This window comes from Dendropsophus ebraccatus, chromosome 1 (genome assembly GCF_027789765.1).
Source record: "Dendropsophus ebraccatus isolate aDenEbr1 chromosome 1, aDenEbr1.pat, whole genome shotgun sequence".
In the NCBI taxonomy this organism is placed as follows: Eukaryota; Metazoa; Chordata; class Amphibia; order Anura; family Hylidae; genus Dendropsophus; species Dendropsophus ebraccatus.
Window position 1 is genome coordinate 151166635 of NC_091454.1, and position 15220 is coordinate 151181854.

General features: G+C 41.9%; 1 protein-coding gene across 2 annotated transcripts in view; it reads left to right on the forward strand.

Annotated features, from left to right (window-relative positions):
* Positions 1 to 15220, forward strand: part of LOC138800265 (proprotein convertase subtilisin/kexin type 5-like) — a 93893-nt gene that overhangs the window by 42614 nt on the left and 36059 nt on the right. For both annotated transcript variants that reach the window (XM_069981948.1, XM_069981950.1), the window contains exons 11-12: positions 5805 to 6050; positions 7592 to 7787. In XM_069981948.1, coding sequence (XP_069838049.1) covers positions 5805 to 6050; positions 7592 to 7787 — 442 coding nt within the window. The remainder of the gene's footprint in view (positions 1 to 5804; positions 6051 to 7591; positions 7788 to 15220) is intronic.

Genomic DNA, 15220 nt, shown 5'->3' on the forward strand with positions numbered 1-15220 from the left:
AGCTTGCTTCTATATATTGGGCTGTCTAATATGGCCCTTAGGTTCTTGTGATGAGTGTGTTCAGCTAGTTTTCCACTATCCTGCAGATAGAGAATAACTCTTAATATTTATAAAACCCCTTCGGGATCCTGGCTTGCTTAAAGCGTAACTGTCATTTCAGGGTTATTTTTCTGAAAACATTAAATATCAACAGTACAAGCGATTTTAAGAAACTCTGTAATAGGTTTTATAAACCAAAAGAGTTTCCTTCTGTAGTGAAAAAGCAATCTCCCAGCCTCCCCCCTCACATCAGAAGCAGCAGGATTTCTGATTCCATTATGTGGCTATGGAGAGGGGAGGGGCTGTTAGGAGTGACTGAGCACGGAGCAGTCCTGCAGAGCACAACACCCTGCAATCTTCTCTCAGTAAGTTCATAGATAAGCACTGACCTTTCTGACCACAGAATCCTGCGTTTTAGGTGCCCAGAGAGTCTACAAACAGCTGACCTTCATGTCACCTCTTCCTGCTCCCTCATCTATCTCGGCCCCTCCCCCCTCCATAAGGATAGAATGGAGAGAGCAGAGCCCGTCTTCACTGGCTTCTCTATAATGAAGACGTGTTTGCCTGATAATGCACAGATAAGAAGTCAGGGGGGGAGGCTGGGAGATTGCTTCTTGAGTACAGAAGGAGGCTTTTTTGGCTGATGAAACCTATTACAAAGTTTCTTAAAATCGCTTATACTACTGATTTCTGCAATAACAAAAATATGACAGTTACACTTTAAGTTCAATTGCAATATACAGTAAATATATAACAATTATATAGTCTATGGAGAAAGAATTAAAGCAGCTTATAACCCCAATCCTTTTTTTTTCACTTAACGGGGTATTCCCATTTCAGCTTACTATCCCCTGTCTGAATACAGATCATCTCTATTGTGACACGGTATAACAGAAGTTTTCCCCTCCAAGTACAGTTTTCCTGTTGCTTATTGAGGGACACCATATATTATCCGTTCTCCAAAAGTGCTATGAAACACTATTTTAAATATAAAAGGTTAGAGTCAAACAAAATATCTTTTTTACCATCTACTGTACATTATGGCCAGAGTCCCCGGCCCAATAAGATGTGTGTATGATCCCAACATTTTACTGTAATAGTCAAAAGCGCACACATGTGAATGTACACATACTTGCATGTTTTAGGATCCGACATAGTAAAAGAATATTTCTAAAAAATTTGTTGTCTGTTTTTTTTTTAATAAGAGAAATAGAACCAGTATATTTGCTTATTTAAAAAATACAGCACAGTGCCTTCCAGAAAGACCTATGCGGAGAGTAAAACCTAACACTATAATCACTCACTCCTAGCAGTTTTAAGTGCTCTACTTAGTTGCTGATTGCATGTAATTATAGACATTTCGAAGCTAAACAGGGCTAAAATGTTCTACTGCCATTTATTTTTGCAAGTTATAGGTCTCTCTCCTGGAAAGGCCAGTACTTCCAGGACCAGATTGAACTGAATGACAAGGAAATTTAAAGGAGTCCTCCACTTAATAAAATGACTGTAATGCAGCACTGTGTGCATGCATGCCATTTTTTAAATATGTCCATTATGAATTTGGCACTGGAACAGGTTCCCAAGTACCTGTTCTCCCCGTACCCCGAGTCACACAGATAAGGCCCTATTACACTAAGCGATTATTGGCCATATGTAGCCAAATACTGATGTTCCGGACGATAATTCTTTGGTGTAATAGGACAAGTTAAAAGGCAGTGAGCAGCCAACATGCACAATGTCGGCTGATTGTGGTTTGTCAACATGTTGAAACGCAACAATCATGTCAATGAGGGTCTGCTGCTAGTCGCCCCGAGTAAAAGAGCGTCAGGAGACTGCAATGGGCAGCCTGGACAATCTAGGTATCATCTGGGAAGCTCCTCCTGCTGCTACATGCTCACTGCATGTAACAGCTAGGCTTGATCGAACATCTGAAAAAGCTAGTTTTGATCGAACTCGAACCTAGCCAGATCTTCCGTATTTGGTTGCTGATGTCTTCATGGTCCGTTCGGAAGGAGGAGATATCCTGGGGACCGCCTGGAATTCCGGGATTCAGAGGCTGGGTCCGGCTAGGTTCGAGTTCAATCGAACCTAGCTTTTTTTTAGATGTTCGATAGAGCCTAGTAATAACACAGGCAACTAGCAGGGAGCGAGGGGGAAGTGGGCGCTGACTTGAGAGATCAACGCTCGCTTCTCCCTCATTTTTGTGCTGTAATATGGCCTTTATACCTTATGAGACAAGCTTTCTGCAGCATCTGTATAGCTCTTGTCTCCAGACCGAGGCAAGAGACAAGAGAACAGGTTTTCAGAAACTTATTCTGGCATCAAATTCAAAATAGATATATCTTAGAAAAGACACGTAGTTATGCATAGTGTGGCGCAATAGTCATTTTTCCCAAAACTGCTCCATACCACTGGAGAAACATTTTAAACTTATTTAACTGTAAAAGTACATATATTTGGACTGCTTGGAAAGTGGTTTTGTAGGTCAGTATCAGATTGCTGGAGGTCCAACTCCAGGCACACCTGCTGATCAGCTTAATTAATGGGCCACAACACTTATGAAAGCAACCATTTCCTGCCTGGCACAACTGTTAACATTCAGTAGTGATTGCACTTGAGATTGCAACTTGCTCCATTAACTTCAGTAAATGTACAGAGCTGTGCTTGATAGAAAATGAGGAGACCAAGGTGCTCGTGCAAGGGCCATTGTCCATTTTATCAGTCCAAGAGTCAGACTCACACTGATCATATATTGATGACCTACCTAATGCTGCTTTTACAAGGAGTGTAATACTTTAATACATTTTTTTGCTGGACTTCTTTAACGATTTTGAAGTAACCATGTGTTTTTTATAACGATCAGCGTTTAGGCTGAATGATATATCGTTTGGAAAATTCAGTATTGCGATCATTTCAAGATCACACATAGGGTAAGTAGGGTAAATTGGTGAAAGACTGTTTACACGAAGCGATCTGCAAATTTTTAGCGAACGACCAACGGCAATTTGAGAACAAATTGAAAGATCAAAATGAATGATTTCTCACTCATCGCTGGATCGTTTGCTGTGTTTACATGTGCCAATTATCGCTCAAATGAGATTATCGCGAAAATTCGAATGATAATGGTTCCGCGTAAACGCAGCATAAGGCAAGGTCGTTGATAGTTATATCATATACTGCTTCAATGACAGATGAGCGGAGCGAAGAGTGATTGAGGGTAACTCTTCAAGGTTGTTCTTATGTCACGACTAGTCTATTTGAGAACAGGGTAGAGTCTCTGACTACTACGGCACACTGAGACTAGGGTGGTTTCAGAATCTGGCTGTAATTTTACATACAAGGAGGGGAGAGTGGGAATGGAAAAAAACAAGAAATACCAAAAGATTCAAAATGAAGACATGAAGTGTGTTATTTATATGTTTTGCATGAAGTGATATTTTACTGTCAACCAGTAGATCCATGTAATGCTTATTTTACTTCATATCCCGGGTCCCTAGTAATTGCTCACAATTTTTTTCTAATAAATATGTTTCTCATAAAATATTTGAATGTATTGAAAAGTATAGCTTTTACACTTAATATTAAGCGGACAAATACACTTACTTTTCAGTGTCTAAAAACATGGTGAGAAACCAGCAAGTAACACACAAAATACATGATTAAGAAGGTCAAAAAGTCTTGACGGAAAGAATAATAATGGGGTTTCGGAAGGAAATTCACACTTCCTTGCACTGCTTCTCTGGCACATAGTACATCTATAGATTAGTGGCCAGAAAACCAAGTTGCAAGGAAAACGGTGCAGTCATTCATTGATCGTCAATGAATGGGTCTTTTATGAGTTTCATTGAAGAGGCACTAGCATGAGTGGGTAGCAAGAGGGAAGTAATAACAGGTTCTACTGTAGCATATAAATGCCACCTTCTCAGAAGAGGCACCTGGCTACAGCAAAAAGCAAATTGTTAGCTAGTGAATAGAACTCAAGGAAAAACAAATTAATTTAGTGTACAGATAGATCTCCCAGCTGCTTGAGGTTTAATGGAGATGCAAATATTAGGTTACTTGCCTCTTCTAAAAGATATTTGGAGGTCATATACGTGCAATAAAAATGCAATAAAACATTGGTTAATGCAATATATATATATTTTTTTTTTTCAACCTCAATATTGTGAAAAACCATGCTAGGTAGATTGAATGATAAGCACAGGTCCCCGATTGCAGTGAATAATTATAGGTCTCAATTGATTTATACTCCTCTTTTGAGCAGTGACACCAGCAGGCATTTACAACCCATGCAACCCCCCCCCCCCCACCCCACCCCGCAATATCACCTCCAGTTTTTCCATTTGTTATTTCCAGCTTTGGCACACACCATTTAATAAGCATAGAGGCACACCTTCTATAAGAGCTTGCTTTCTGTGGCTGTCACTATGTCTGCTGGCTCCCTCATAAAAGAGACAGTGGATTGCACTGTTAGGCTAGGTTAACACAGGTTTTAGCTCAGTTTCAAATGACATACGTCATTTTGAGTGTAAAATAACGGACGTCATTTAGCAGCCTTGCCTCCCCTTAGTGCAATGGCTAGTGTTTGTACATTATTCTAGTTTAGGTGGACTAATTGGCCTTTGGGTGGGGTTTAATTGAAAAGTCTATAGAATTTAGAGGGAGCTTGTCACCCGGGAACGCGGGCGCAGAGCCCGCCCGACCCCCCCGGTGCAGCCCCGGATACTTATCCTTTCCTGCAAGTCCCACTCCTGGAAGTCCCGTTCCCGGGACGAACATATCCCTCTGTCGGCAGCCAGTCGCGCATGCACCAGAGATGAGTCTGACACCCATAGAGAATGATGGCTCCATTCATTCTCTATGGACATCGTACTCATCTCTGCTAATTAGCATACAGTACGCGCTCAGCTTCGGGCGCTGATATCTTCGTCCCGGGACCAGTTCCAGGAGTGGGACTTGCAGGAAAGGGTTAGTATCTGGGGCTGGACCGGGAGTCGGTCGGGCTCTGCGCTGGCGTCCCGGGTGATAGGTTCCATTTAATAGTAAAAACGGAGAAAGAATGGTCACAAAAGAAGAACTGTGTGTGAACAACTGATAAAAATTGTCCTCTGTTTGCAAAGGAGGTCCATAAATAATGATTATGTTCATTATTTTAACGTCCGAGGTAAAAACGTTTGTTATGTAATGCATTGTGTGCACTGGACGTCCGTCTTACCATTGACTTTAATGCATTGCCATTGCAGTCAGTTAAATCACAAAATCGGCTGCCTTTTCTCTATTAGGTCACTTTGGCTACAGGTCTAGAGGTCACTTTGGCTTTCCCGGTACTGTAGGTGTGACTATTATGTAAGCACTAAAAAGTTCACCAGTACCACGAAAATTAAAGACTAGATGCAAATCAGTACTGGTAACAAAAAGTGCTGAACAATTGAAGAATCAAGATTACCAGCTCAGTTAACTGACTATTATGATTTCTGAAAAGAAAATGAAATAAAATGTATGACCTATGTAAAATATTTGATCTATGTGTTTAGGATTTTAAATGTCTGCACTCATAAATGATTATTTCCTATTATAAGGCTGTGGTCCCACATTTTGTTGAACCCATGCAGCTGAAAACTTGCTTTGTTGTCAATAATCCCAGAAACTTTGCACAGTTACTGGTGAATGTGTGGTTTCAGCCGCATGCGTTCCTCGCAATATGGGAACATGACCTAACTATAATAGACAAATATACTAAAATGTTCAGTATGCTTCTCTTTTAGAGTGTCACAGAACATGTGCTGAATGTTCAGGGCCACAGCCAACAGAGTGTACACGGTGCCAAAGCCAGCTAACACTGGACCAGGAAAGTGACATGTGTGGGGTACAAGGGGATGCAAAATGTCCTCTGAAAACTTACTTAGAAGATGATTTATTTACATGTAGTTCTTGTGATCAGACGTGTGAATCTTGTGATGGCCCCTCTGCGGAAAACTGTCTGACCTGCTCTGTACCTTTATACTTATATAGTAAGTACAAGATATTTTATTGCTGATGTTTCTATTTCTACTGTAATTAGATGAATATTACAATCAATAAAGACTCTAAACAGCTTAGATCAGTGTTTAACCTTTCCCACCTCGGGATACCTCTTGGAAAAAGTTTTTACCATGGGCACTCCTACCAAATAATATTCTACAAAATACCATTGGTGGCTCACAGATGGTGTCTTTTTTTTAACCTGCGGGGTTCACTTTTCCATTTCTTATCCATCTGGCCCAGACTGCCATGACAATTTGTTCCAGCTCCCATTCATCTCTTCAGAACCTGTCAGACAAACATCTTAGGTTTTCCAGCAACATCCTTCCCTTTTTCCCTTCTATAGGGTCCTTAACAATAGTAATTCTGTGCATGACAGTTATTGGTGTCATGCACTGTAAAGTGAGTAGGTATGTGCCCCCATATAGTAATAATGTCTCCTGCTGTGCCCCCATATAGTAATGATGTCTCCTGCTGTGCCCTCCATATAGTAATAGTGTGCCTGCTGTACCCTCCACATAGTAATACTGCCCCCTGTTGTGCTCTCCATATAGTAATAAAGCCCTTTGCTGCAGATTTCAGCGTACACAAATGCCCCCTGCTGTGCACCAACATAGTGATAATGCCCCCTGCTTTGCACCAACATAGTGATAATGCCCCCTGTTGTGCACCCCCATAATTATAATAACCCATAGCAGAATGAGCCCTGCTGTGCACACCAATAGTAATATAGCCCATACTGTGCACACCCACATAACAATACCACTCACTCCTTAATATATCTGCATTATAGTATGCGGGCTGAACAAACAGTGAGCAAGGCATCCATAAAAGCTGAGCGGCCACAGCCTCTAAGGATGCTTAAAGGCAACATTCCCACTAAAATGCTGTGGCACCCCTGGCAGGTTCTCATATTGCCTCAGAAGCTACTAACTTAGATATAGAAGAAGCAAGCCAGCTTGTTCTTGAATAGTATGCTGGAAAACTAAACCACTCAACAGCACAACCTACTGGCTGGTACTGTAGAAAGAGAAAATCTGGAACCTATTCACCTATGCAAAGGAGCATGCACAATTAGTATATAAGGTAACAAGAGTACAAAACTTACACTATAATAATATCACAAATCTATTTATATTATTTATATAAAAAAGCCTAACAGAAGTACTCAAATGATAATATCAATAGGAATATCATGTGAATATTGTTTTAAACATGTATGTTGTATTTAAAGGCTCAGCATATTAAGAGTGCTAGTACTGATTTGTAGATTCACATTCTATAACTAATAGAAATGTATATAAATATGGATATAAATAAAGACTATTTACACTAGTCATCTTAGCAATGCACTGATTATTCTATATTCCTGTTTTCATGCTTATATATTGCAAAAAAAAAAAATGTGCAATGTGCCATTATTTGTGAATTGTGAAAAGATTAAATCATTTATTTTTCACAAAATACATTTCACACTTTATTTAGTTATCCCCCTAATGTTTAACTGAATATAACTTTGTGTTTCTTGCAGAAAACACATGTGTAAAGCAATGCCCTATTGGGACATACAAAACAAGTGAAGAAGCAGATGGGATGACACTTGGCTTCTGTTCGACTTGCCACCAGGTATGCACAACATGCCATGGAGGGTCAGCCAAGGACTGTGATATTTGTGCAGCTGGATACTACAAACTGCTTCACCTCTGCATTCTACATTGCCCCCCTGGGTAAGTACATTGAGAGTCCACCATGATCAATAGCCCGTATGTATTGCTATGCAAAAGAGTAGACAGATTTCAAATCCGCCAGTGGTGCTGGCTGTTTGATAAATGTGTCACATCTGAAGACTGTCCTCCAAACATCACCTGTAAGGGATGTAAGGACTGTAGCTGGGTAACACTAGCTGCTCCTAGTGGCTCTAGTTTAGGAAAAGTACAACCATCAGCTTTAAAGGTCCATAAATGAATCCTTCCACTGCGCTGGCAGTTATCAGATGAGTTGTCTGTTCTTTTGGACTTCATATCCCAGCATGTTCTGAGGGCTGTAGTGGACTTTAGTGCTTGCAGCCACAACTCCCAAACATGCAGGTTCTGCAGCTGCTGTAGTTGGAAGGTCCTATGTGCACTGTACACTGGATGCTTTGTGAAAGACTGGTATAACTAGTTCTGCGGAGGCTGACTGTGTGGATGTGACCACACAGTGTATATTAAAAAATAAGCCACCATACACATCATCATATCACCATACTGTTACTAATCAAATGCAGTCAACCAAGATGAATATTACCAATAATAACAGTATATAAGAAAATTTATCACCACACAGTGACCACCACCATTACTGACTAATACCACCATACCATTGACAAAATTCACTGGTACCAATTGTACACAGGCTCTGCACACCATATAAGTAATTACAGTGCAGTTACACCCGATGACTTACAGGCAACATCTTCCTTGATCGTAAATGCTCACTTTTTCTTTTCTTCTTCATTTGGCCTGGCCATCATGAAGATTTCTGATATCCGACATTATCTGGCAATAACTCATCTCTGCAGAATCTCCTGCTCTCCGCTCTACAGGGCACAAGTGATGCCAGTTGTGTGCCGGAGCTCAGTTGATGAAAGCAGCCACAAGAGTGGTTGGCAGGGTGGGGAGCAATAGCTCCTTGATCTGTCAATCAGACCACTGCATTTAACTGTAAGCACTTCTTAGGAGTGCTTTCAGTTAAGGGGGAAGGTGCAACACCTGGTGTGAGCCCCCAGAAAAAGGGGGCCCTCCTAGGAGCAAGGATCACTGCTAGCCCTGACGCCTTTTCCTGTGGGCCCTGCCCTTTGTGGGGAGCCCACTGTAGCTTGGAGCCCACTGAGGGATTCCTTGGTTTGCAGGTGGGCCAGTCCAGGTCTACCTGTATGCTGGATTCTGTCACAGCACATTAGTGAATTTTATCCCCTTTGTAAATTTACATCAGCTCATTCAAAATAATGTTGCTTATTGCACTTATGCTAGTATTAATAGTACCTACTTATAGATACATGTATATTCTTACTACTGTTATTATATTTGTAAAGGTTTTCCTCTTGTTTAATATTCATTTACTTTGTTAGATAACTGAAAGCATACTATGGGGCACTGGGGCACTTACTGTATGTGTACTGACCACACCTATTTGACCTCTGGGGCGTATTTGCGGTAACCCTATCGTCCCGGTGTCAGCTGCAGCCCAGGAGTTAGGAGTTCTGAGGGTTTTATTTTTGGTAGACCTGTTTTGGCCAAATTCAAATTAACTGGTGTTTATCTTCAATATATTATATTCATTACAGCCAAATATGCCTGAAACTGTTTGCTATGCTATCATAGAAGAGATCACCATAGCCCTTCAGAAATATTAATAATGTACATACCAGATGTAGCTACTGTTAAACTGATATTTACATGTTACATAACATTCATTTCTAAGTTATGTATGAAATACATTGAATATGGCATGTAGCACTTAAATGTCAGCTGACCGTTTGCTACAAACTGTATGCAGTAGTGTCACAAAACACAGTCATGTCATAGGAAACAAATATACACAAAATTACTGTATGTCACAGTACAGGCTTAATGCTCACAAAGGCATCTCAGTTCTAGAATTAGCTATAGTATGAAAGTCATGTAACGGTATGGGAACATTGCAAACAGTGGTGCTACTGTTTTATATGCTACATGACCATCTTCCACTGGAAAAAATTACCCTTGATCCAATATGGTGGCTTTCAAAATGGCGGACATGTTCTGGACATAGCCTCAAAGATAGAGCCCCTCACTCATAACTTGCTGGGGTATTCAGATATGTAATGTTTCCTTTCATTTCTGTAATAAAAGGGTGTCCTGAGACGCACCCTGTATTTAAAACTGATTCACCTTTTCCATCTACATAAAGCTGCCTAGCACATTATCCCTAGTTGGAAATGAGTGAATATACTTGTTCGAATATACTACTCGCTCGAGTATGAGGGTGCTCGATAGTATGAGTAGCAAGTCTGCTCCGTGCATGTTTGGCTTTAATTAGGTGATCTGCGTGTATATAGACGCAGATCATGTGATGCTTGTTTCACTTGCATTGTGTTAGCTGACAGGGAGCGCTGCTGGAGCAGGGAAAACTCCCCGCGACACGCCTCCCCCCCCCCAAAATAAAAAATAATAAAAAATAAAAAAAATAAATGAAGATCTTACATTCAGTATCCACTATACTGGCACTGGTACAGTATATAGCTAGTATATATAATTGTATACTGTGCTACAGTTAGTATTATTGGAGTATGCAGTAGTACTAGCATTAATGCAAACTACCCAAAAGTGCTTTTTTAGGACTAGTGATATCCCTGTGTGACACAGAAGAAAGCATCTGACAAACAGTATAGTTTATCAGTATCAGACAGCCTACTCAGTCTGACAGTGGTATAGTATAACGCTAGTAAAGCTAATATAGCGGCCTGGGATTCTTAGAGGCATCCATGCATGCTCCCTCTGCTGTTCCTGTTCCATTTCCGTGGTGTTTCCATCACTTTCTGAGGTTTTTAGGTGCACCAGATACCCTCCCTTTGCTGAGTAGGGGGCTCCTGAAAAAATCCTCTAATCTCCCGTTAATTTTAATGGTGTTCACTACTTGAGTATTGAAAAATACATTTGCGCTTGAGTAAAAACGTAGTGCCAGGGCCCGGGAGGTCTCTAGTCAGTCTTTTGTCAGTAGTGGTCTGGAGGGAATAAGACAACCAAACTGCTGCTTCTTTTACTGAGAGATTTGCTCCAGTATGCAGTGCTAAAAACTCAGGGCCCACCTTGTCCACGCCAGGGATCCTTCTCCTACTTTCTCAGGACAGTTACCACAGCAAGGAACAGGTCCCAAGTAAGACAAACAGCGGCAAGCTGATGTATCTTACTGACTGGCACGGCTCTTCTGGGAAACCTTGAAAGTCTGCTACACCCAGTGGTAAAGGCCTGGGGCTCGTACTACCCAACCTGGCACTCGCTGAACTGGTTGGACAGAAGGCGTTCAAATATACGATTACCTAAGTATTCTTCACACTCCTTCTCTACAAACATCCCGGCAGAGTAAACAACTACCTGGACAAGGCCCCCAAGACGGTCCCTACACCTACTCTGAGCTACCTCATCTACTATTCTCCTCCTCTGTTACCTGCACCTGCTCTTGAAGTTGTTGCCATTATTATTTTTTGCATTGCATTGAAGTCTTCTCAAGTAAAGAGGTCGCCTTGTGGAAGTGCAGGACTCTGTGCTATTTTTGTGTCTCTGCATCTGCACCTACACCTTGCACTTGGGCTACCACTTTTTCAAGCGCAGTGCCGGTGTGTCTGGTGGGGTTGGGTAACACCACTTCTGGCCACTGTGACAAGTGCCCAAGTGTACCCAAGCCCACCTTGCTGTACCACCTCCTCACACTACCCTGGCGCACAGCAATTCCTGTATTCATTTTGTAATAGCTGTAGAAGTAAAGTGTTAAAATGTAAAAGATTTAAAATCCCACAGTCTTGCTACTTTCTGAAATATATGCAACATCCCCTGGAGTGACAGAAGGAAAAAAAAAAGAAAATGAAGAAACGTCAAATCATTTGGGAAAAGCCATAAAGTCTTCAGCATTTCATTTATAGCGCACAGTATATTTTCAGATAATACACAGAGAATATGAGAATCTCGCATCAGTCCAGCTTATAACTACTTCCTCCCTAAAATGATCTCATTAGAGCATGCATAAAGCTATCAGACTGTAATAAAATAGTGGCATATAAAATTCCTTCTGCACTCAAGCCCCTCACCATTCCTTAGCAGAGGTGTCTGTTACATAGAAACTCTCTCAAATTGAGTATTCTTGGGAATTTGTTATGTGAAATAAAAATTAGACTTGAACGTTCTAGTTCAGCTGTAGAATGCATGGCTTCCAGGTTGCTCCATGTACAACATTCGTGCATAGGCGAAACTTGTTTGCCTCAGTTAAAGGGGTTATCCACCTAAGAGCAAGAAAATTAAATGCTAGCTGGTCTTACTCACAAAATCCCCCTGCGTATTTTGAGCCATCTCCTGTCTTTCTAGCTGCTGCCATTCCTACAACTTTTTGTTAAAAGCCGATCTATAACCAAGATGGGAAACTACATTTCCCATCATGCATTTCCCTGATTGGTCCATTTGCGTACTCACCCCCCTAGCTTTCTTTCCTGCCCACTGCTGTCATTACTATTGCACAGTAAACACAGGACAGTTTTTTTCACAAATTTTGCATCACATCACCCCAATATGTATTCTATACCAGCTAATGATGTAGCAGAGCTGATGCGCTCATGGTATAGCTATGTGCTGCATAACAGGCATCTGTTTACCAGGGGGTTGGGGATGTAGTGTAGGTTTAGATCTCTGCTTGCTGACTGTGAATGAAAATATTCTAGTTCCATCCAGACTCTAAGAACATCTATGACACTTACAATATGCAGAGCTGAGACACAAAGACTGCATTCACTGACATCAAGCAGTGATAGAACTATAATGTTTCATATTACAGAAACCTAGGCTCAGGGACACATGTAAGTCTATAGAAGCAGCACAGGTGCATGGAGATGATGCAGATAATGTCTCCTAGGGGTCAGGTTAACAAGTCAATAGCTAACCCAGCCCCCAGATAGGAGATCACATGTCCTGTGACTACAAAGGCAGGGGGAAGAGGGAGCTGAGCGTGCTCAGAGTGGACCAAAAGTAGAGGATTTTAGACATCCACAGCTGATAAGAATGAGGAAAAAAAAAAAAAAAACAGGGAAAGGGTGCAAGATTACACATGTATATTAGACATAGGGTGGTATTGGGAAGGGGGATTGTTTAGAATATTGTTTTTGTTACCCAGATAACCCCTTTAACTCTTGTACATTTAAAATTAATCAGATATAGATTTTAGTTTATTATATAATTACCTGATTTAAACTACTCAACTTGATGTTGTACCCTTAAAGGCGAATTCTGGACAAAACAAAAAATCAGGAGCAGGGAAGGTGCAGGAATATAATAAAGAATCTATATTTACCTGTCACTGTGCCCCTGCAGTGCTGCATCACCACTCACAGACCCCCGTCGGCCTTCTGAAGCACCTACTTCTACAACGTCATGACCTGGCTCAGGAATGCTCAGTCAGCCAACCAGTGACTGGGGCTGGGCACCTTTGTAGTCACTGGTTAGCTGAGTAAATTTAAGTCAGGTGATACTTTATAAAAAGTATATGAAATATACTTGTACTAGGACACTGGATAGGTATCAGCTAAACTACTGAAGGAAGGGTCTTATTCATATCAGCAAATTAGAACTCTTAGGGCCTTATTCCACAGTAACGATAATCGGCCGAATCGGCCCCATTTCGCCCGATTATCGTTCGGTGAAATAGAGAGAACGATCAGCCGATGATCGTGTCACCGGCTGATCGTTCATTTAGGACCAGACCTAAAATCATCGTTCCCCCACCGCACATCGCTACGGTTGAATAGCGGTGCGTGGCGGGCGACCGATAATTTCAGAAGCGCAGCATTATACATTACCTGCAGGGCTGCTTCTCTGCGCTGTCTTCATCCCCGGGTCCCGCGCGCTCTATCTTCCAAATGGCCGGTCAGCTGATGGAGCGCTCAGCCAATCACAGGCCGGGACCGGCCATTTGGAAGATAGAGCGCGCGGGACCCGGGGATGAAGACAGCGCAGAGAAGCAGCCCTGCAGGTAATGTATGCTGCTGCAAGGACTGCAAGAACATCGGTAACGATGTCCCTGCAGCCCTCGCTCAACGATCATCGGGCCGTGGAATAGGCCCAGTAAACGAGCGGCGATCTAGCAGATCGCCGCTCGTTTACATCGTTGATCGGGCCCTCCTCGGCCCGTGGAATAGGACCCTTAGTTGTCAACATTGAGGAAATCTCTCATGATTGTACCTGATAAGCCGAGCTCTGGCTGCCGGCTATGGCCGTTGTGGCAAAATTTATGAACTTGATAATTGTTCTAATTTCTGTATTTCACTAATATAAACATGGTCTGATTCTGCTTTGGCTTAACTGATTCAGGTTAACTCCCATTCTTTCTTTGGGTAGCTTCACACGTACCAGATCTGCAGCGGATTTCACACTGCGAGTTTGCAGCGGATCCGCTGCATGTATGGGGCCCATTCAGCTTCACACTACAGGATCTGCAGCGGAGCTACCCTTTGGCAAGATTTTTCACAACATGTATATAGTTAACACCCTGCCTTGCATGGTGATTGAGAGCCTGGTCCTCCTATCTGGTTTCTTGTTTTTTTGCTCCAGTCACCTCTGTCATGCCTGATGCCTGCTATAGGATTTCTTGTGCCTATATCTTGCTCCTTATTCCTGCTAGATCTAAATTCCTGTTATACCTGACCTCGGCTTGCTTCTGACTACTCTTTGGCTCTGTGATTTGGTCTGTATTTTTATTCTCCTGGTCCTGACTTATTTGTTGCCGACCATCCGCCATTGTGTTTTGTTTGTCTTTGTCCTGTCTTTTGTCTCGTCTTTTTCCTTGACCCCTTATTCCAGCATAGGGAATGGGTCCAAGTTGTCCGCCACCATTTAGGTTGGTCTCAAGACAAGTAGGCAGCGGCAGTGGGTGTGGGACAGTGTTAGGGCTTCACTTGTCTGTGTGCGTTCCCTTTGTGTGCCCTGACCAAATCATTGTAATTCTATAGCAAAAGTATAAAAACATAGGGGGAGATTTATCAAACTGGTGTAAAGAAGAATTGGCTCAGTTGCCCCTAGCGACCAATCAGATTCCACTTTTCCTTTTCCAAAGTATCTGTGAGAAAAGAAAAGTGGAATCTTATTGGTTGCTAGGGGCAACTGAACCAGTCTCACTTAACACCAGTTGATAAATCTCCCCTATGGTGTACAGAAGTAGCAGCCACACGTGGAGCCTGATGCCTCAGGGAAGTGTTCTCCAACCCCAGTCCTCATGGCCCACCAACAGGTCATGTTTCGAGGATTTTCTTAGTATTATTACTAAGGAATTACAATTCCTTACAATTATACTCAGAGCATCATATATTTCCACTGGTGTTTTTTTGCATGGGATATCATCTAAACATGACCTGTTGGTAAATGGTGTACACTGCCCCCTTAGG